Here is a 22,880-nt window from a genome sequence, read left to right as displayed (position 1 = left end):
TTGCCTAGTTAAATAAAGGTTAAATAAAAAAAATAAAAAAATGTAATGCAGAAGACACATTTCAGTTGAAAGCATTCAGTTGTACAACTGACTAGGTATCCCCCTTTCCCTTTCCCGTGTTTCCAAAGCTAAGCAGTGTATGTAGAGGTACTGTAGGTATCTGGATGATAGAGGTATTCTCACTGCAGTGCATTACCCCTCTTTATACCAGTAGGAGTCAGTGTTCAGGAAGGAATCGTTGGACTCTGGCTTCAGTCTTTATTTAGGTTCACGACATGATGTTGGAACAATGACGTTGATTTAAACATACCATTTTAATATCAACATTGAAACAAGGTAAATAACATATGTTTAATCAAATATGAAATTGAACATATTTTCAGTCACCCAAAATACTGTATATTGAATATAGGATTAAAAAGATTTTTGACGTTTCTATGTGAAATGTTCAATGCAATTTATACATAGTTCTGAAGATTATGTTGACATTAGATAGATGTAACAATCCGTTAGTCAGGTTAAATCAATCTATTTAAGTTGAAGATTTACCCTAATTTCAATGTTTAAAATGCAGGTTGAAATGAGATGAAAACAGTACTGGTTGATAACTTTTGTTTTCCTCGTTGATTCCAATACGTTGACAAATCACGTTGAAACAATGTAAATTCAACCACTGTGTTCCAAGTGGGTTGTCAGTTGGTAGAAAATGACAAGAATGTGATTCTGTGGGAGCAGCATTCTTGATCAGGAGCCAGAGCCTGTGGTGTTGTCCAGCGGGGGCCTGTGGTGTTGACCAGCGGGAGCCTGTGGTGTTGTCCAGTGGGGGCCTGTGGTGTTGTCCAGCGGGAACCTGTGGTGTTGTCCAGCCAGAGCCTGTGGTGTTGACCAGCGGGAGCCTGTGGTGTTGTCCAGCGGGAGCCTGTGGTGTTGTCCAGCGGGAGCCTGTGGTGTTGTCCAGCGGGGGCCTGTGGTGTTGTCCAGCGGGAGGCTGTGGTGTTGTCCAGCGGGAGCCTGTGGTGTTGTCCAGCGGGACCCTGTGGTGTTGTCCAGCGGGAGCCTGTGGTGTTGTCCAGCGGGAGCCTGTGGTGTTGTCCAGCGGGAGCCTGTGGTGTTGTCCAGCGGGAGCCTGTGGTGTTGTCCAGCGGGAGCCTGTGGTGTTGTCCAGCGGGAGCCTGTGGTGTTGTCCAGCGGGAGCCTGTGGTGTTGTCCAGCGGGAGCCTGTGGTGTTGTCCAGCGGGAGCCTGTGGTGTTGTCCAGCGTGAGCCTGTGGTGTTGTCCAGCGGGAGCCTGTGGTGTTGTCCAGCGGGAGCCTGTGGTGTTGTCCAGCCGGAGCCTGTGGTGTTGTCCAGCTGGGGCCTGTGGTGTTGTCCAGCGGGAGCCTGTGGTGTTGTCCAGTGGGAGCCTGTGGTGTTGTCCAGCCGGAGCCTGTGGTGTTGTCCAGCGGGGGCCTGTGGTGTTGTCCAGCGGGGGCCTGTGGTGTTGTCCAGCGGGAGCCTGTGGTGTTGTCCAGCCGGAGCCTGTGGTGTTGTCCAGCGGGAGCCTGTGGTGTTGTCCAGCCGGAGCCTGTGGTGTTGTCCAGCTGGGGCCTGTGGTGTTGACCAGCGGGGGCCTGTGGTGTTGTTCAGTGGGGGCCTGTGGTGTTGACCAGCTGGGGCCTGTGGTGTTGTTCAGCGGGAGCCTGTGGTGTTGTCCAGCTGGGGAGAGCACTGAGCTCTAGGCATGGCACGACCCGTCCCTCAAGGGTAAAGGCATTGAAGGCTACATGTTGTTGCCCTCTACAGTGCACATGTGCTGCACTCCAGGTATAGATATTGTGTGGCCTTAACCTCCTGGCCTGCTCTTATAGTTTGGGTGATTTGTATTCTTGTCAGTCTCAGACTACTGTCTCTCTATTGTGTGCCATAGATTCCCGTAGCACACGCTCCAGTGCTCTAGCAGGTATATTGCACTGGTCATCCCCAAAGCCAACACTTCCTTTGGCCGCCTTTCCTTCCAGTTCTCTGCTGCCAATGACTGGAACAAATTGCAAAAATCTCTAAAGCTGGAGTCTTATATCTCCCTCTCTAACTTTAAGCATGAGAGCAGCTCAGACTGTACACAGTCAATCTGTAAATAGCACACCCGACTATCTCATCCCCATATTATTACTTACCCTCTTGATAAATTGTATTTATTTTCGCCTCTAGGGCCTATTTATTGCCTACCTCCCTACTCTTCTACATTTGCACACACTGCACATTGATTTTTCTATTTTTATTTTATTTTGTGTTATTGACTGTACGTTTGTTTATGTGTAACTCTGTGCTGTTGTATTTGTCGCACTGCTTTGCTTTATCTTGGCCAGGTCGCAGTTGTAAATGAGAACTTGTTCTCAACTGGCCTACCTGGTTAAATAAAGGTGAAATAAAAATAAAAAGTCATTGTCTCCTGCCTAAAGGTGTGGCTAGAGTAGTGATGAATGAGTGACGTGTCTGGTGCAGCAGCAGCATTTTTTACATTGATTCTAAACAAAGGCACCTCATTGTTTATGCCTAGAAAAGCAATTGATTTTGGTAACTCTTGAGGTCCAAGGGAATTCATGCACAATATGTCTGGATAAAACAAAGTGAGCATGTTGTCAAATTATGAATGTGTGTGTGTGTGTGTGTGTGTGTGTGTGTGTGTGTGTGTGTGTGTGTGTGTGTGTGTGTGTGTGTGTGTGTGTGCGTGCGTGTGTGTGTGATTCACATGAAGAGGGCATCTGGACTAATCCTTCACAAGTGCAATTCCAATGTTCCTGTATACAGTCAGTCTCTCTCAGTTTGAGCATATGGTAACATCTGTTTTTAGGAGCCTTGTATTTTTCGGTGGGGGACACAGTGTTTTTTCAGTACATGTGTAGGACTATGCGTTCCAGCAGTACGAGACATGCACAAATAAATTCAGTCCGGGCCCCTATTCACTGACCCACACTAGTAGCACGTCGTGCCAGGTTGTCCAGTGTCTTTCATCGGTCAGAGATTGCTTGTGGTCATCCTCTCAACTCATGTCACCTCCTTCACGATGGTGACATGCAGCCAGGCCAGATGTCCCAGTCATGTCACTCAACCACAGCCCCACAAGAGCCTGCGTGATGATAGCAGGGTTTATATTATACACACGGAGAACAGGAAGCCTCTCTCCATCTCCCCTTCCCTCCTTCCCAGGGGCTTTATAACTAACAGTCATTCCTGACTGTCTTTCTCCACACATTGCCTTTTAATGAAAGGTGTCCTTGAGTGTCCTGAATGGCATCTGCTATATACAATGTATTATTAGTAGTAGTAGTAGTAGTATTTCTATTATTAGTAGTAGTAGTAGTAGTAGTATTTGTATTATTATTATTATTATTAGTAGTAGTAGTATTGTTGTTATTGCTATTATTATTATTATTGTTGTTGTTGTTATTATTGTTATCATTATTATTGTTATTATTGTTATTGTTGTTATTGTTATTATTGTTATTACTATTGTTGTTATTGTCATTATTAGTATTGTTATTATTATTGTTTATTATTATTACTATTGTTGTTATTATTGTTATCGTTATTATTGTTGTTATTATTATTGTTGTTATTGTTATTATTATTGTTATTGTTGTTGTTATTGTTATTATTATTGTTGTTATTGTTATTATTGTTATTATTGTTAATATTATTGTTGTTATTGTTATTATTGTTGTTGTTGTTGTTATTAGAACCATCACTTAAGGTTCTGAATCACATAGCACCTACAGGTTGTGAGGCATCGTGTTTGAAGCTAGGACCAGCTGCAGGCCCTGTAGCAACTATTAGCAGCTCTGGGTTATTTAGAAATAAAGTGCTGTCACACTTGGGCATTTATCCCTCTGTGTGTGGAATAGGTTGGTTTTAGGGTGTTTCTGTGTTGATTGTATGTGACAGATATCTCATTAGCTTGATAGAATTTGCCGACAGGAACAGGACCAAGGCCAGAGAGGACATGACGAGGACAGCTGGTCTCTGGAGTGCTAGGTTGTTCAGATATCCTGTCTGTTTCTTCAGTCTGCTCAGCGTAAACTGTTACAGTATATGACCTCTTTAAGTCTTTGGCTATACATAGTATGGCTGGTGGCCATATTCCAGACTTCTGTAGGGATGTGAGCTAAAGGGGGAACGCAGCACATTAACTGACATTATGTCTGTATCAAGGTTATAATATATATGTGTTTTAATATATTAAAAAAATATATATATATATATTTTTTTTTTAGAACTGAGATGCTAGTTTTTATTTAATTATAGTTGTATACAAATATTTCTAATGAGTTTTTATATTTTTTAGTTTCATTTATAGCGGTAGGGACATTCTGTAAAGCATACCTGGGAGGCTAGGAGACATTGTGCTGTATAGTGTTTTTGTTTTGTTGGGGGGGGGATTTCACTTCCTGCAACTGGGGGGCAGCAATACATAAGGTGATGAGTCAGATCACAGGTTAGGTTTAAATTAAAAAGTCAATCTCAATGTGACTTGGATTTAAAAGACTGGTGCTAAAATATGATTGAAGGAAACTCTCTCTCGCCCATGTTTACACCACTGATGTATAGGGGTTTACACCAATCCAATGCCTTTTTAACTTGTGAGAAGAATCAAGTTAGCTGCCTAGCTGTTTTATCCCTGTTTAGCTAGTGAGAGTGATGCACAAGAGAGCTCTATTTGAAACATCACCCTCTACTGGCAGCATTTACACACCACATTCAGTAGTTTGAAAATCCCCCCAAAACTCAATTGAAAACCCCATTTGATTTTTGCCCCAAAAAATTGAACATAATTCATGATGGTTTTTATTTTAGTTCGTTTTGGAGTCTAATATAATAGTCTCAGTATTGTTTTAGTTTTTCAAACAGGTTTGTTAATTATTTTATTTCAGTTTTTGTATTAGTTTCAGTTTTAGTTTACTATAATAACCTTGGTCTGTATCCTTCTTACACTGGGTAAATTACAGATGTAGTATCTTTATTTATTAAATATGTAGTATCTTTATTTATCTTAATTTATTCATCTTATAAAAAAATGTTAGTGTATTTGATGTTTTTAAAGGCTTCTGATGTCAGACTTGATTTTCCCTGAAGATTTTCTTTTTAACCCCTACAAAATTGCCCATTAATGATAAATTCCCATGAATTATGCACCCATTATATTAGAGGGGGCTCAAAGTACGTAAGGATAGAGGGAGGGGTTATCTGGAGGGGGGCTTTGCCCCTTTTGGAAGTCAGAGAATTTAGAATCTTTCAAACACCTGAAACAGCTTTTTCCTGCAATCTAGAGACATAATTATTATGCCTAATTCTATGTAAAAAAAAAAAAATGTGAAAAAATTCTGCGTAGGTTATCTAAGCATACCTCATTACCTGTTCAATTATCAATTTAATTAATTCTGAACTTCTAAGCCTTTTAAGTTTAGTACAACTGCCACACTGGTACATAGCATCATAACCCAATAATTAAAGACATTTTAGTATTTTCTAAAGTCTAGCAACCTTGCCAGCAGGCATGACAGCTAAGATCGTTGGAGACAAGCTACTCTAACTTGATCGAAAGCCTGAAATAGCTTGGTAGTTAGTTATGAGATTGGGAGATTGGGAATTTATGTAGCTGACTAGCTGAAGCCAACTCCAAGCCAAATTGGTTGCTAGTATTACAGAGAAACAACAAAACACTTTTGTTTTATTTATTCATCAACAAGGAATCAATAGGCTACGTACCTCCTGTAAATCCTGTCCATCACTAAAATCAAATCAAATGCTGTGTCTGTCACTCGAAACTCTCTCCTGGCGATACTGTCTGCACTAGAGTATCTAGCATCCTGCTAACATATTTTTGCTCCTTGATGCACCTAGGAAGCAACCACTTACTAGGCAGACTAGGGGGGGGGGGGGGGGGGATAGCTATAGTCTGGTGTAATCTGGCTCTAATGATAGTGTAGCTATAGTCTGGTGTAATCTGGCTCTAATGATAGTGTAGCTATAGTCTGGTGTTATTTGGCACTAATGATAATGTAACTATAGTCTGGTGTAATCTGGCGCTAATGATAATGTAACTATAGTCTGGTGTAATCTGGCTCTAATGATAGTGTAGCTATAGTCTGTTGTAATCTAACTCTAATGATAGTGTAGCTATAAAATTGTGTAATCTGGCACTAATGATTAATGTAGGTATAGTCTGATGTAATCTGGCTCTAATGATAGTGTAGCTATAAAATGGTGTAATCTAGCTATAATGATAATGTAGCTATAGTCTGGTGTAATCTGGCGCTAATGATAATGTAACTATAGTCTGGTGTAATCTGACTCTAATGATAACGTAGGTATAGTCTGGTGTAATCTGGCTCTAATGATAGTGTAGCTATAGTCTGTTGTAATCTAACTCTAATGATAGTGTAGCTATAGTCTGGTGATATTTGGCACTAATGATAATGTAACTGTAGTCTGGTGTAATCTGGCGCTAATGATAATGTAACTATAGTCTGGTGTAATCTGGCTCTAATGATTGTGTAGCTATAGTCTGTTGTAATCTAACTCTAATGATAGTGTAGCTATAAAATCGTGTAATCTGGCACTAATGATTAATGTAGGTATAGTCTGATGTAATCTGGCTCTAATGATAGTGTAGCTATAGTCTGGTGTAATCTGGCTCTAATGATAGTGTAGCTATAGTCTGGTGTAATCTGGCTCTAATGATAATGTAGCTATAGTCTGGTGTAATCTGACTCTAATGATAGTGTAGCTATAACATTGTGTAATCTGGCACTAATGATAATGTAGGTATAGTCTGGTGTAATCTGGCTCTAATAACAGTATAGCTAAATAATGGTGTAATCTGCCGCTAATGATTGTGTAGCTATAGTCTGGTGTTATTTGGCACTAATGATAATGTAACTATAGTCTGGTGTAATCTGGCTCTAATGATAGTGTAGCTATAAAATGGTGTAATCTGGCACTAATGATAACGTAGGTATAGTCTGGTGTAATCTGGCTCTAATGATAACGTAGGTATAGTCTGGTGTAATCTGGCTCTAATGACAGTGTCTTTGGTTGATATGTTGTGAGAATGATAGAGCACCACATCTCACCACAATAAACTCAGTAACATATCATTTTTTTTGTGTGCCAAAGCCTGCGGAACATGAGGGGATTACCATTATTACAATTCACGTAAAGAGCCTGAGTTTCGCCCTAAGAAGTGAATTGTATTGAGCTCTGGCTCTGCTTCATGATTAGGTCTGGCTCCAGTTCTTGCCTGGAAAAGTGGCTTGTCTCGATGCTCTTAAAAGTCAATATGCATTATCACTGTTGTCAACACGCCGTGCTTCCGCAATGATAAGGTTGCATAAGACTGTCCCAACTGGACGGACAGTCTTTATTTGATCCTCTCTGTAGCCAAAGCAAATCTCACCAGCTAGAGAGCAGGCTGCCAGACGAGAGAGCCTCAGCTGCCCTCAGCTGGTTTTCACTGGGGAGCCAGAGAATCAGAGAGGATCATTCACTTTCAGAGCATTCTGTATCTCCCAAAAACCCCTCAGGAGAAAAACCTGTTTTTCTCACTGCTGAGTGCAGGCTGTGGTGCAACCAACCTCCATCGAGCACAATCCAAGGTCCGCTATCATGAATAGCCCACTGGGCACAAACTGGTTTAATCAACATTGGTTTCAATGTAATTTGTCAACGTATTGTGACGTGGAATGTACCCGTGGAAAATACATTGGAACTGTTGTTTTGTGAAATGTCAACCACATGATTATGTCATCATGTTAACCAATTTTCAACATAGACAAACCTTGTATAAAAAAATCTTGAATGTGTACCTTTGAAACAACATCAAATCATCAACGTAATATCCACTAAAATCCCCAAATAACAATAAGCTGAACAGCACCTCCTGCTGGAGAGTTGATTTATCTACAGCCATCCAATTTAGTCTCCCATCCAGGGTTTTTAAACAAGCCCAGCTTTGATATTTGTCACTGATTTACCAGTGCTGAGAAACCTCCACTTAACAGATTCACTGTTCTTGTCAAAGTCATCCCAAAGGGTAAGTTGAACAGAGCAAATGAAATATAATCACACTTTATCAATTATATATTATCAATGGGGCTATTTAGGCCTATTTGGCATTTGGGAAGTAATCAACATCTATTGTTTAAATTCCGTCCAGGATTAAACAAAAAATAGACAATACATATATTCTGAGTATACAAAACAATAGGAACACCTGTTCTTTCCATGACATAGACTGACCAGGTGAATCCAGGTGAAAGCTATGATCCCTTATTGATGTCACTTGTTAAATCCACTTGAAATCAGTGTAGATGAAAGGGAGGAGACGGGTTAAAGAACGATTTTTAAGCCTTGAGACGATTGAGACATGGATTGTGTATGTGTGCCATTCAGAGGGTGAATAGGCAAGACAAAATATTTAAGTGCCTTTGAACGGGGTATGGTAGTAGGTGCCAGGCGTACCGATTTATATAGAGAACTGCAACGTTGCCGGATTTTTCACGGTCGACAGTTTCCCGTTTGTATCAAGAATGGTCCACCATCCAAAGGACATCCAGCCAACCTGACACATCTGTGGGAAGCATTGGAGTCAACATAGACGAGCATTCCTGTGGAAGGCTTTGAATTGAGGCTGTTCTGAGGGCAAAAGGGGGGGGGGGGGGGGGATTTAATAGTAGGAAGGTGTTCATAATGTTTTGAACACTCAGTGTATTTATTCAACTTTAAAATGAGTAACACATCCCTGGCCACATTTTGAGGTTACTGTAACAATAAGTGTCTTCTTATGAAATCATAGATGTTCAATGTTCAAGATGACCTAGGTCTGTGGAGATCTTCACAAAAATGCTACAATAGTCTGTGCAGAATCTCAAATGACAATGACCGCATGCATCAAGTACGGTTGAAGTCGGAAGTTAACATACACCTTAGCCAAAATACATTTAAACTCAGTTTTTCACAATTCCTGACAATTAATCCTAGTAAAAAATTCCCTGTCTTAGGTCAGTTAGGATCACCACCTTATTTTAAGAATGTGAAATGTCAGAATAATAGTAGAGAGAATGATTTATTTCAGCTTTTCACATTCCCAGTGGTTCAGAAGTTTACATACACTCAATTAGTATTTGGAAGCATTGCCTTTAAATTGTTTAACTTGGGTCAAACGTTTCGGGTAGCCTTCCATAAGCTTCCCATAATAAGTTGGGTGAATTTTGGCCCATTCCTCCTGACAGAGACAGGTTTGTAGGTTTGTAGGCCTCCTTGCTCGCACACGCTTTTTCAGTTCTGCCACAAATGTTCTATAGGATTGAGGTCAGGGCTTTGTGATGGCCATTCCAATACCTTGACTTTGTTGTCCTTAATCCATTTTGCCACAACTTTGGAAGTATGCTTGGGGTCATTGTCCATTTGGAAGACCCATTTGCGACCAAGCTTTAACTTCCTGACTGATGTCTTGAGATGTTGCTTCAATATATCCACATCATTTTCCTGCCTCATGATGCCATCTATTTTGTGAAGTGCACCAGTCCCTCCTGCAGCAAAGCACCCCCACAACACGATGCTGCCACCCCTGTGCTTCACGGTTTGGATGGTGTTCATCGGCTTGCAAGCCTCCCCCTTTTTCCTCCGAACATCACGATGGTCATTACGGCCAAACAGTTCTATTTTTGGTTCATCAGACCAGAGGACATTTCTCCAAAAAGTAAGATCTTTGTCCCCATGTGCAGTTGTAAACCGTAGTCTGGCTTTTTTATGGCGGTTTTGGAGCAGTGGCTTCTTCCTTGCGGAGCGGCCTTTCAGGTTATGTCGATATAGGACTCTACTGTGGATATAGATACTTTTGTACCTGTTTCTTCCAGCATCTTCACAAGGTGCTTTGCTGTTTTTCTGGGATTGATTTGCCCTTTTTGCACCAAAGTACATTAATCTCTAGGAGACAGAACACGTCTCCTTCCTGAGCGGTATGACGGCTGCGTGGTCCCATGGTGTTTATACTACTGTTTGTACAGATGAACGTGGTACCTTCAGGTGTTTGGAAATTGCTCCCAAGGATGAACCAGACTTGTGGAAGTCTAAAAAAAAGAATTCTGAGGTCTTGGCTGATTTATTTTGATTTTCCCATGATGTCAAGCAAAGAGGCACTGAGTTTGAAGGTAGGCCTTGAAATACATCCACAGGTACACCTCCAATTGACTCAAATGATGTCAATTAGCCTATCAGAAGCTTCTAAAGCCATGACATCATTTTCTGGGATTTTCCAAGCTGTTTAAAGGCACAGTCAACTCAGTGTATGTAAACTTCTGACCCACTGGAATTGTGATACAGTGAATTATAAGTGAAATAATCTGTCTGTAAACAATTGTTGGAAAAATTACTTGTGTCATGCACAAAGTAGATGTCCTAACCGACTTGCCGAAACTATAGTTTGTTCACAAGGAACTTGTTGAGTGGTTGAAAAACTAGTTTTAATGACTCCAACCTAAGTGTAAGTTTACTTCCGACTTCAACTGTATTTATAATCTAAATTTGAATCTAAATTGCAATCCAGGGTTATTTGGTTTTGCTATTAGATGAAGCACAGTCATAACACTTTAAATTGTTGTATAAATTGACAAAATATCTGAAATTGTATTCCCATTTAAACTTTGCTGTGCTTTTAAATGTTTGACAGCGCAGTGATAACACATTTGATTGACAACTAAACCGAAAATCAGATATTGATTTTCCATTGGAATTTGGTTGTACTTTTAGGTGGTTGAAGCATTGTGGTAACAGATTGGGAATTCAAACGTTTGACTGTCTTTTTGAGTGGGTGAAAATAGATTGTAATCTCATTGATCAACGTATAAAACCAAATGTTACCCAATTCTCCACGTTGAAATTATGTGGTGTGCCCAGTGGGATGAATTTGTTATAGCTAGAGTACTCTACTTAAATACACTGGAGGGTGATGATAAAGAGATTAAAGGTACATGGGACAAGGATATAAAAGAACTGTCGAGTCTTGTATTGCCTTTGTATCTCCTGGCGAGAAAGATGTGTATCTTGAAAATAATAATAAAAGAGTCTTCTGGTATCTTTTGCATTGGAGGAAAAATGGCCCTGGCTGTTACAAGGATAAATGTGGTTGTGATTTAGATAGGAACAACATAGCATACGCAGTAAAGACTAAAAAAATCTGCACAAAATACAGATGTGGAATCTTAATTTGATCACCAAAAAAATGTGGTTTGAGGTTTAAAAAGGCTTCTGAAGTTTGTAATTTCCACTTTGAAATTTCAGACTTGATTTTGCCCTTAAGAAAAATGTACAATCCCTGCAAAAAATATCCATTCATTATAATCCACATAATAATTCCCATTTCCTGTTGCTGCAGGAAAAAAATTCCGCTGTAACAAACTGGCTCAAACTAAGGTCCAACATCTGTATAATCAGAAAGAAACGAAATTCAAATCCGCTTAATACGAGTAATTCCAATTAGGTTTATTTTTGAAGTTCAAACAATAACAAAGCGTTCTCCCTGTGAACACAGGTGCAACAGAGAAACTTTTACAAGCTCTCCAGATCAAGTCTTCATCTTGTAGATTTGAATCACTGTTTTGGTTTTCTTTCTTCACTGAACAGCCATGTCTAGATGAATAAAGACAGCTGACTTGCTAGCAGGTGAACAGCCATGTCTAGATGAATAAAGACAGCTGACTTGCTAGCAGGTAAACAGCCATATCGAGATGAATAAAGACAGCTGACTTGCTAGCAGGTGAACAGCCATGTCTAGATGAATAAAGACAGCTGACTTGCTAGCAGGTGAACAGCCATGTCTAGATGAATAAAGACAGCTGACTTGCTAGCAGGTAAACAGCCATATCGAGATGAATAAAGACAGCTGACTTGCTAGCAGGTGAACAGCCATGTCTAGATGAATAAAGACAGCTGACTCGCTAGCAGGTGATATACATCAAAGCGTTCTATATAGATATAGACAGTGTGTATACGACACCTTTGCTGCAGTTCTTTATCATATAATATTATGGCAGCAGCTCCTGTCTTTTCAGATCCCTACTTCTATTGGATAACAAGCAAACCACTTGCAGAGAGAAGCCACAATGAGTGACAGTGCAGAAATGATTGAGCCTCACTATGGAATGAAAGAAAAGATATACACAGACAAATAGAGATGTGAACAAGATAAAAACAACACCTTATTAAGAGCATCAATGAATGGTTGCAAAGATAGCTGTCACCACCAATGGCACTACGTTGCATTCCTGTTGTGCCAATTACCCCATCTCTTCTCACTGTTCTCATTCAAATAGCACTGCATTTATTTTTATAACCCGGTTTATACAGTGCTGTGAAAAAGTATTTGCCCCTTTCTGATTTTCTTGATTTTTGCATATTTTTTATACTGAATGTAATCAGATCTTCAACCAAAACTAATATTAGATCAAGGGAACCTGCATTTACAAATAACACACAAAAAATATATACTTATTTTATTTATTTAATTAACAAAGTTATACAACACCCAATTCCCCTGTGTGAAAAAATGATTGCCCCCTTACACTCCAAAAAGTGGACTCAAGTTTGTCTAAAAGCACATGGAAGCACCTGGATGATAATCAAGACACTTGGGAGAACGTTCCATGAAGAGATGAGTCAAAAGTAGAACTTTAACGACGACATGGGTCCCATTATGGCAATCAAATCAAATCACATGTTCACCTCTCCTCTTTCCTTTTCCTGTACACCTAACCCTACCATAACCCTACCCTAACCCCACCCCACCCTACCCTAACCCTACCCTTACCCTTACCCTTACCCTAACCCTACCCTTACCCTTACCCTTACCCTTACCCTAACCCTAACCCTACCCTACCCTAACCCTGCCCTTGCCCTTACCCTAACCCTACCTTACCCTAACCCTAACCCTACCCTTCCCTAACCCTACCCTATCCCTAAACATAACCCCAACCCTACCCTAACCATAACCCTACCCTAACCCCACCCCACCCTACCCTAACCCTTATCCTAACCCTTACCCTAACCCTAACCCTAACCCTACCCTTACCCTAACCCTAACCCTACCCTAACCCTGCCCTTACCCTTACCCTACCTTACCCTAACCCTAACCCTACCATAACCCTAACCATTCCCTAACCCTACCCTATCCCTAAACATAACCCTAACCCTACCCTAACCATAACCCTACCCTAACCCTACCCTTACCCTAACCCTACCCTACCCTAACCCTACCCTAACCCTACCCTAACCCCACCCTACCCTAACCACACCCTACCCTTACCCTACCCTAACCCTACCCTAACCCTACCCTGATCCAACCCTACCCTAACCCAACTCTACCCTAACCCTAACCCTACCCTACCCTACCCTAACCCCACCCCACTCTACCCTAACCATACCCTACCCTAACCCTACCCTTACCCTAACCCTACCCTACCCTAACCACACCCTACCCTACCCTACCCTAACCCTAACCCTAACCCTACCCTAACCCTAATCCAGGTGGATAGCAACTTGGTATGGATAGCACTTGGTATGAACGGTATGAACGGTAAAGAGGAGGATAAAGCATTGACAGTGGGAGTAGTGAGGGCCTAATTAAGAGAGCTGGAGGGGCCACCGACACGAGGAGGAAGTTCAATATAAAACAATGTATTTATTTGTTCAATCGTGTTTTGTCGTTTTTTAAAATATTTATTTGTATTATATCAAGCACTTTAACATAGCACTTATCTTTGTACCACTTAATCTCTTCATCCCTTGGTGTGATTTCCAATTATGTACTTATTGAATTATTTATCTATTAATTTATTGATCCAGTTTGCATGTTTTATTATACAAAATGTGTTTTAAAATGAAACTTGTTTACCCCTAGCACATTATCAACAATTGTCTTCCCCATGTTTGTTGAACTGTGATGCGTGACCCCTCGGAGCTCTCACGTTTTCATGTTCTCCCACCCTCTCCAGGCCGGTCTGATGTACTTTATAGAAACAGGGCAGAAAGTTGCAATAGGCCCGTGCAACCCAAGGTTTAATACCAGCATAAACAGAAACTCTCATAAACCTAACATGTTCATCTTTCCTCCTCTTTTACTTTTCCTCTCCACAGTTTGTTCACAGTTTTCCAAAGGAGTCTATGCCATCATTGGATTGTATGACAGGAAGACCATGAACATGCTCATGTCGTTCTGCGGGGCTCTCCACGTCTGCTTTGTGACACCCAGTTTCCCCATAGAAACCAACAACCAGTTTGTGATCCAGCTGAGACCAGAGCTTCAGGAACCCCTCATCGCCCTGATTCATCACTACAAATGGACCAAGTTTGTCTACATGTATAGCTCTCATTCAGGTACTGGTCATCATTCTCTCATGTTTCTTTGTGTCTTTACAAGTGGAACCTCTTGAGCAGGTTAAACTATACAGTAGACTTGACGTCAACATACTCTCCCAATACACTGGTAGAGCACAGTTGGACTGATGTCAAGCTCAAGCATCTCTGCAAGTGTTATTGTAGATATTTTTCAAGTAGCCTAGCTGTTATTTAGTCTTTGTGGATATGTTGTGGATACTTGTTAGATGTACCCTATCTCGGGTTCAGGGTGACATTAATTGAAATGGTGTATAGTCAGACTAGTCCATATTAAAGTTTGCTTTACTATTTTGTCTCTAACTATGTTGCCGTACTGTATATGGTATGATATATTGTCCTACAACATCTGTGGATGTGTTTGAGTTTGGTTTTCTTAGCTGTTAAATCTACAGTATTATTTGTTATTCTTAGCTGTTAAATCTACAGTATTATTTGTTATTCTTAGCTGTTAAATCTACAGTATTATGTGTTATTCTTAGCTGTTAAATCTACAGTATTATTTGGTATTCTTAGCTGTTAAATCTACAGTATTATTTGTTATTCTTAGCTGTTAAATCTACAGTATTATTTGGTATTCTTAGCTGTTAAATCTACAGTATTATGTGTTATTCTTAGCTGTTAAATCTACAGTATTATTTGGTATTCTTAGCTGTTAAATCTACAGTATTATTTGGTATTCTTAGCTGTTAAATCTACAGTATTATTTGGTATTCTTAGCTGTTAAATCTACAGTATTATTTGGTATTCTTAGCTGTTAAATCTACAGTATTATTTGGTATTCTTAGCTGTTAAATCTACAGTATTATTTGGTATTCTTAGCTGTTAAATCTACAGTATTATTTGGTATTCTTAGCTGTTAAATCTACAGTATTATTTGGTATTCTTAGCTGTTAAATCTACAGTATTATTTGGTATTCTTAGCTGTTAAATCTACAGTATTATTTGGTATTCTTAGCTGTTAAATATATTGTTTGTTATTCTGCCAGAAGCTCCTCTACATGTGTAAGCTGAATTCTGTAAACTGTATTTCCTCAATGCACATTTTGTGCTTGGATGGGCATATATGACTGCAATGGTCTCCTATGGGAAATGAGCCCGTGGTGCGTGTGTACCTCTTCAATTTGCAGCCACTCAACTGTGACCTTCACTCATCTTCAGTGCCTTCAGAAACAGATGCAGCTAGAAGGATATGTTAACTGTTGCTGACTTCTTCATGACAGATCTGAGATCCCCACCTGTTGCCTGGATATAGCATTGCACAGTCGGTGGTTATTTATTTAAGCCTTTTAGGAAACTTCACTCCAATCTTAATGTCAGTGACTCTGTGTCTGTGTTATATGTGTGTACGTGGGGTTACATGACATATGTACTCTTCAGGACATGACCAGACATTAATCACGGCTGTTTTTCTGTTTAACGCTGAAGCCAGAACTCAGGGTGTTTCCCTTAAGGTATAATTTCCCTTGCCTATTGGAATTGTTTAAGGGCGTTGTATTGAGCCAGTTAAACATTTCCTTAGGTACGGACATAATTTAAGGGTTTTATGGTAGTTTGAAGGCATGTAAATGCAGAAAGAGTCTCTGGTTACCATGGAGACGACCTGATTCGCTGAATGAGTGTCTCATCAAAGAGATCGCTTTTATTTTGGGAGATCGCCAAATAAAACTTCTACATTCAATACAGGAGAAACAAATTGATTAAGAAGATAACAAAACATTTATTTTAGTAACTTTTCTCTCAACTTTTTTTCTATTACATTCTAGCACGTCAAGCTAACTTACAGCGTAGGTAGCTAGCTAGCTTTGTAGCTATGGATTGTGCAACTTCCAATGTTTAGCTACCTAGCTAACTTGCTGGTTGATGTTTTCCTTTTGAAACCAGGGCAGAAGAAAGCAACATTCACCTCCACAAATGCTGTTTACATTGATATCCATACTGAATGAAGCACTTAAGGGACCTCATAGGGAACCCTTAACTTTTTCACTTAATTTAAGGGGGAAATTTACCATACAATGTGTTGTGCAACTGTCTTAAAGTTAAGGAAACTTTAAGTGAAAAGATAAGGGGGAAATTAACTTAAGATGCTTTATGGAACCGGGCCCTGCGCTAGAGAAGCCACATAGCCCTGCTCAGTATTGTGACACCTCAAGACTAGACTCCAGAGCATAGTTTGGTAACTATACGACAAGACATGGTTCCCCTTAGGTGCTAAGTAGTACAGTGTGATTGCTCTCACAGACTACAAGATGACTATAAAAGGTTTTACGTGTACTTTTGACTTTTTGATGTATGTAGCTACTGTGATGGGTTTTATCCTTTGTTCTCTAGAACTGGAATCGAGTTCCCTGGTTCCTCTTCTGACCGACTGCATCCCACAGTGCAGTCCCAGGGGGGGAGTGGGTGGTGGGTAGCTCCTCTTCTGACCGACTCCATCCCACAGTGCAGTCCCAGGGGGGGAGTGGGTGGTGGGTAGTTCCTCTTCTGACCGACTGCATCCCACAGTGCAGTCCCAGGGGGGGAGTGGGTGGTGGGTAGTTCCTCTTCCTACCGACTGCATCCCACAGTGCAGTCCCAGGGGGGGAGTGGGTGGTGGGTAGTTCCTCTTCCTACCGACTGCATCCCACAGTGCAGTCCCAGGGGGGGAGTGGGTGGTGGGTAGCTCCTCTTCTGACCGACTGCATCCCACAGTGCAGTCCCAGGGGGGGAGTGGGTGGTGGGTAGCTCCTCTTCTGACCGACTCCATCCCACAGTGCAGTCCCAGGGGGGGAGTGGGTGGTGGGTAGCTCCTCTTCCTACCGACTCCATCCCACAGTGCAGTCCCAGGGGAGGAGTGGGTGGTGTGTAGTTCCTCTTCCTACTGACTGCATCCCACAGTGCAGTCCCAGGGGGGGAGTGGGTGGTGGGTAGCTCCTCTTCTGACCGACTGCATCCCACAGTGCAGTCCCAGGGGGGGAGTGGGTGGTGGGTAGTTCCTCTTCTGACCGACTGCATCCCACAGTGCAGTCCCAGGGGGGGAGTGGGTGGTGGGTAGCTCCTCTTCTGACCGACTGCATCCCACAGTGCAGTCCCAGGGGGGGAGTGGGTGGTGGGTAGGTCCTCTTCTGACCGACTGCATCCCACAGTGCAGTCCCAGGGGGGGAGTGGGTGGTGGGTAGCTCCTCTTCTGACCGACTGCATCCCACAGTGCAGTCCCAGGGGGGGAGTGGGTGGTGGGTAGTTCCTCTTCCTACTGACTGCATCCCACAGTGCAGTCCCAGGGGGGGGAGTGGGTGGTGGGTAGTTCCTCTTCCTACTGACTGCATCCCACAGTGCAGTCCCAGGGGGGGAGTGGGTGGTGGGTAGCTCCTCTTCTGACCGACTGCATCCCACAGTGCAGTCCCAGGGGGGGAGTAGGTGGTGGGTAGTTCCTCTTCCTACCGACTGCATCCCACAGTGCAGTCCCAGGGGGGGAGTGGGTGGTGGGTAGTTCCTCTTCCTACCGACTGCATCCCACAGTGCAGTCCCAGGGGGGGAGTGGGTGGTGGGTAGTTCCTCTTCCTACCGACTGCATCCCACAGTGCGGTCCCAGGTGGGGAGTGGGTGGTGGGTAGTTCCTCTTCCTACCGACTGCATCCCACAGTGCAGTCCCAGGGGGGGAGTGGGTGGTGGGTAGTTCCTCTTCCTACCGACTGCATCCCACAGTGCAGTCCCAGGGGGGGGGAGTGGGTGGTGGGTAGTTCCTCTTCTGACCGACTGCATCCCACAGTGCAGTCCCAGGGGGGGAGTGGGTGGTGGGTAGCTCCTCTTCCTACTGACTGCATCCCACAGTGCAGTCCCAGGGGGAGAGTGGGTGGTGGGTAGTTCGTCTTCTGACCGACTGCATCCCACAGTGCAGTCCCAGGGGGGGAGTGGGTGGTGGGTAGCTCCTCTTCCTACCGACTGCATCCCACAGTGCAGTCCCAGGGGGGGAGTGGGTGGTGGGTAGCTCCTCTTCTGACCGACTCCATCCCACAGTGCAGTCCCAGGGAGGGAGTGGGTGGTGGGTAGGTCCTCTTCCTACTGACTGCATCCCACAGTGCAGTCCCAGGGGGGGAGTGGGTGGTGGGTAGTTCCTCTTCCTACCGACTGCATCCCACAGTGCAGTCCCAGGGGGGGAGTGGGTGGTGGGTAGCTCCTCTTCTGACCGACTGCATCCCACAGTGCAGTCCCAGGGGGGGAGTGGGTGGTGGGTAGTTCCTCTTCCTACCGACTGCATCCCACAGTGCAGTCCCAGGGGGAGAGTGGGTGGTGGGTAGTTCCTCTTCTGACCAACTGCATCCCACAGTGCAGTCCCAGGGGGGGAGTGGGTGGTGGGTAGTTCCTCTTCTGACCGACTGCATCCCACAGTGCAGTCCCAGGGGGGGAGTGGGTGGTGGGTAGTTCCTCTTCTGACCGACTGCATCCCACAGTGCAGTCCCAGGGGGGGAGTGGGTGGTGGGTAGTTCCTCTTCCTACTGACTGCATCCCACAGTGCAGTCCCAGGGGGGGAGTGGGTGGTGGGTAGTTCCTCTTCCTACTGACTGCATCCCACAGTGCAGTCCCAGGGGGGGAGTGGGTGGTGGGTGGTGGGTAGTTCCTCTTCTGACCGACTGCATCCCACAGTGCAGTCCCAGGGGGGGAGTGGGTGGTGGGTAGTTCCTCTTCCTACCGACTGCATCCCACAGTGCAGTCCCAGGGGGGGAGTGGGTGGTGGGTAGTTCCTCTTCCTACCGACTGCATCCCACAGTGCAGTCCCAGGGGGGGAGTGGGTGGTGGGTAGTTCCTCTTCCTACTGACTCCATCCCACAGTGCGGTCCTGGGGGGGGTGATTAGATTAACCCTTGTCTTCCTGCCTTGCCATCTCACACATATGTTTGCTATAGTAAAAATGAAGACAAATCTATCATTTCACAACAAAAGCTCACCATCTTAACCTAGACAGGGTCCATATAAGAACCAAGATCCACTTGAGCAACGACTGCATACAGGTGTTCAAAAATGTACACTGTACACAAATAGAGACTGCGGGAATGTAATTTGCGTTTGTGCGACATTTGAGAGAAGCTGTGATAGGCAGATCTGTGAGACCAGCAGAAAAAGGGGGCTGATAGAAGCCCAGGCTGCTTTCCCTGCCAATCCCAACGTTTCACTTGCTTATCTGCACTGCTGCAGTGGCGTGATGCGTCGCTAACACTACACAAATAGAGCACAGCGTTTCTCTCTCTCTCTAGTTTATCTGCAGGTTAGTCCCAGCTAACAACAAGCATTCCCATAACTTTGGAGAATGTTCCCTTAAGAGTCTCATTAGGCCATTAGCTAATGTTTTCATAGGAATGTTCCCATGATGTGCAAGGAATATTTCCAATAGACCATTCTCTTATTTGTCAAATATAACTTATCATGTTCTCAGAACTTAAGATGTTAATGACCTAGACATGTTTCATTGGAACGTTGCAAGAACATTCATGTGTCCGGTTTTCTGTGGGTTAGGAGAATATGCCATCAATGTCCCACCAAACATCAAATCAAATCAAATATTATTTGTCACATACACATGGTTAGCAGATGTTAATGCGAGTGTAGCGAAATGCTTGTGCTTCTAGTTCCGACAATGCAGTAATAACAAACGAGTAATCTAACCTAACAATTCCACAACTATTACCTTATACACACACACGTGTAAAGGGATAAAGAATATGTACATAAAGATATATGAATGAGTGATGGTACAGAACGGCTTACTCAAGATGCAGTAGATGGTACAGAGTACAGTATATACATACACAGAACATACACAGAACATGGTTGCCACGTTCTCAGAACATAAGATATTTCATGTTCTAGTTTTATGGGAATGTTGCAAGAACATTTGTATCAAACAAATATTTCATTACACATAATGTCTTGTTACTGTTGCCGAGTATATCAAGGTCCTGATTGGTGAACCGCTGATGTAACGATCGTCGTCCTCGTCTGATGAGGAATAGGAAGGATCGGACCAAAATGCAGCGTGGTACATGTCCATGTTAAATTTATTAAACTGAACACTGAATACAAAATAACAAAGGTGAAACAACGAAAAAACAAAACAGTCCTATCAGGTGACACAACACAAAACAGGAAACAACTACCCACAAACACAGGTGGGAACAGGCTACCTAAGTATGGTTCTCAATCAGAGACAACGATTGACAGCTGCTTCTGATTGGGAACACAGAAATACAAAACATAGAATGCCCACCCCAACTCACGCCCTGACCAAACCAAAATAGAGACATAAAAAGGAACTAAGGTCAGAACGTGACAGCTGATCCATTCATAGGTGTTTGTCTGTTGGCAAGGATAGGGATACTCACACCAACAGTGTTTTTAACATTGTGTTTTAAACTTAAATATTTAACACACTTTGACATACATGATTACATTGTGCATGTTCATTTATACTTTATAATTATTATTCAAGGGTTCCTCACCTGGAATTTGAATTCACAACCTCTTGGTTCACCGTACTCTGATCTATCTGCTACGCAACCATGTCTGTGTCAGATGTCAGTCAATCTGACTAGTCTTTTATCATTGATTTGAATGACATACTTCAGCAATTTAAGAGCTTTCTGTATAGTTGTCTAATGTTAGTGGGGCATATTAACCTGTTTTTAAATGATACACCTGAATCACTATGATCAATAATAGTTTTTCTTTAGTGTACTTTTAACAGAGCTGAGATTTACTTCAAAGTGAATTTACCTTGGTGCTACCACCTATCAGGCTGTTTCAGATCTAGTGCCTAGGGAGGAGGGGTTAGTGTTTCTTCTGGACCTATCAGGCTGTTTCAGATCTAGTGCCTAGGGAGGAGGGGTTAGGGTTTCTTCTGGACCTATCAGGCTGTTTCAGATCTAGTGCCTAGGGAGGAGGGGTTAGGGTTTCTTCTGGACCTATCAGGCTGTTTCAGATCTAGTGCCTAGGGAGGAGGGGTTAGTGTTTCTTCTGGACCTATCAGGCTGTTTCAGATCTAGTGCCTAGGGAGGAGGGGTTAGGGTTTCTTCTGGACCTATCAGGCTGTTTCAGATCTAGTGCCTAGGGAGGAGGGGTTAGGGTTTCTTCTGGACCTATCAGGCTGTTTCAGATCTAGTGCCTAGGGAGGAGGGGTTAGGGTTTCTTCTGGACCTATCAGGCTGTTTCAGATCTAGTGCCTAGGGAGGAGGGGTTAGGGTTTCTTCTGGACCTATCAGGCTGTTTCAGATCTAGTGCCTAGGGAGGAGGGGTTAGGGTTTCTTCTGGACCTATCAGGCTGTTTCAGATCTAGTGCCTAGGGAGGAGGGGTTAGTGTTTCTTCTGGACCTATCAGGCTGTTTCAGATCTAGTGCCTAGGGAGGAGGGGTTAGGGTTTCTTCTGGACCTATCAGGCTGTTTCAGATCTAGTGCCTAGGGAGGAGGGGTTAGGGTTTCTTCTGGACCTATCAGGCTGTTTCAGATCTAGTGCCTAGGGAGGAGGGGTTAGGGTTTCTTCTGGACCTATCAGGCTGTTTCAGATCTAGTGCCTAGGGAGGAGGGGTTAGGGTTTCTTCTGGACCTATCAGGCTGTTTCAGATCTAGCGCCTAGGGAGGAGGGGTTAGGGTTTCTTCTGGACCTATCAGTCTGTTCCAGATCTATTGTCTAGGGAGGAGGGGTTAGTGTTTCTTCTGGACCTATCAGGCTGTTTCAGATCTAGCGCCTAGGGAGGAGGGGTTAGGGTTTCTTCTGGACCTATCAGGCTGTTTCAGATCTAGCGCCTAGGGAGGAGGGGTTAGGGTTTCTTCTGGACCTATCAGTCTGTTCCAGATCTAGTGCCTAGGGAGGAGGGGTTAGAGCTTCTTCTGGACCTATCAGGCTGTTTCAGATCTAGTGCCTAGGGAGGAGGGGTTAGGGTTTCTTCTGGACCTATCAGGCTGTTTCAGATCTATTGCCTAGGGAGGAGGGGTTCGGGTTTCTTCTGGACCTATCAGGCTGTTTCAGATCTAGTGCCTAGGGAGGAGGGGTTAGAGTTTCTTCTGGACCTATCAGGCTGTTTCAGATCTAGTGCCTAGGAAGGAGGGGTTAGAGTTTCTTCTGGACCTATCAGGCTGTTTCAGATCTAGTGCCTAGGGAGGAGGGGTTAGGGTTTCTTCTGGACCTATCAGGCTGTTTCAGATCTAGTGCCTAGGGAGGAGGGGTTAGGGTTTCTTCTGGACCTATCAGGCTGTTTCAGATCTATTGCCTAGGGAGGAGGGGTTAGGGTTTCTTCTGGACCTATCAGGCTGTTTCAGATCTAGTGCCTAGGGAGGAGGGGTTAGGGTTTTTTCTGGACCTATCAGGCTGTTTCAGATCTAGTGCCTAGGGAGGAGGGGTTAGAGTTTCTTCTGGACCTATCAGGCTGTTTCAGATCTAGTGCCTAGGGAGGAGGGGTTAGGGTTTCTTCTGGACCTATCAGGCTGTTT

At 43.3% G+C, this 22,880-nt stretch overlaps 1 protein-coding gene across 4 annotated transcripts in view; it reads left to right on the top strand.

The window, feature by feature from the left end:
* Positions 1–22,880, top strand: part of LOC139537851 (glutamate receptor 1-like) — a 113,118-nt gene that overhangs the window by 15,202 nt on the left and 75,036 nt on the right. For all 4 annotated transcript variants that reach the window (XR_011667608.1, XM_071339694.1, XM_071339693.1 and 1 more), the window contains exon 3: positions 14,166–14,405. Coding sequence is in view for 3 of the 4 variants with exons in the window: in XM_071339694.1 (XP_071195795.1) it covers positions 14,166–14,405 (240 nt within the window). In the remaining variant the exon portion in view is untranslated. The remainder of the gene's footprint in view (positions 1–14,165; positions 14,406–22,880) is intronic.

Source organism: Salvelinus alpinus, chromosome 13 (assembly GCF_045679555.1).
Source record: "Salvelinus alpinus chromosome 13, SLU_Salpinus.1, whole genome shotgun sequence".
NCBI classification, from domain to species: Eukaryota; Metazoa; Chordata; class Actinopteri; order Salmoniformes; family Salmonidae; genus Salvelinus; species Salvelinus alpinus.
Note: the sequence above shows the minus strand (reverse complement) of the source record. Positions and strands in the feature narration are given on the sequence as shown.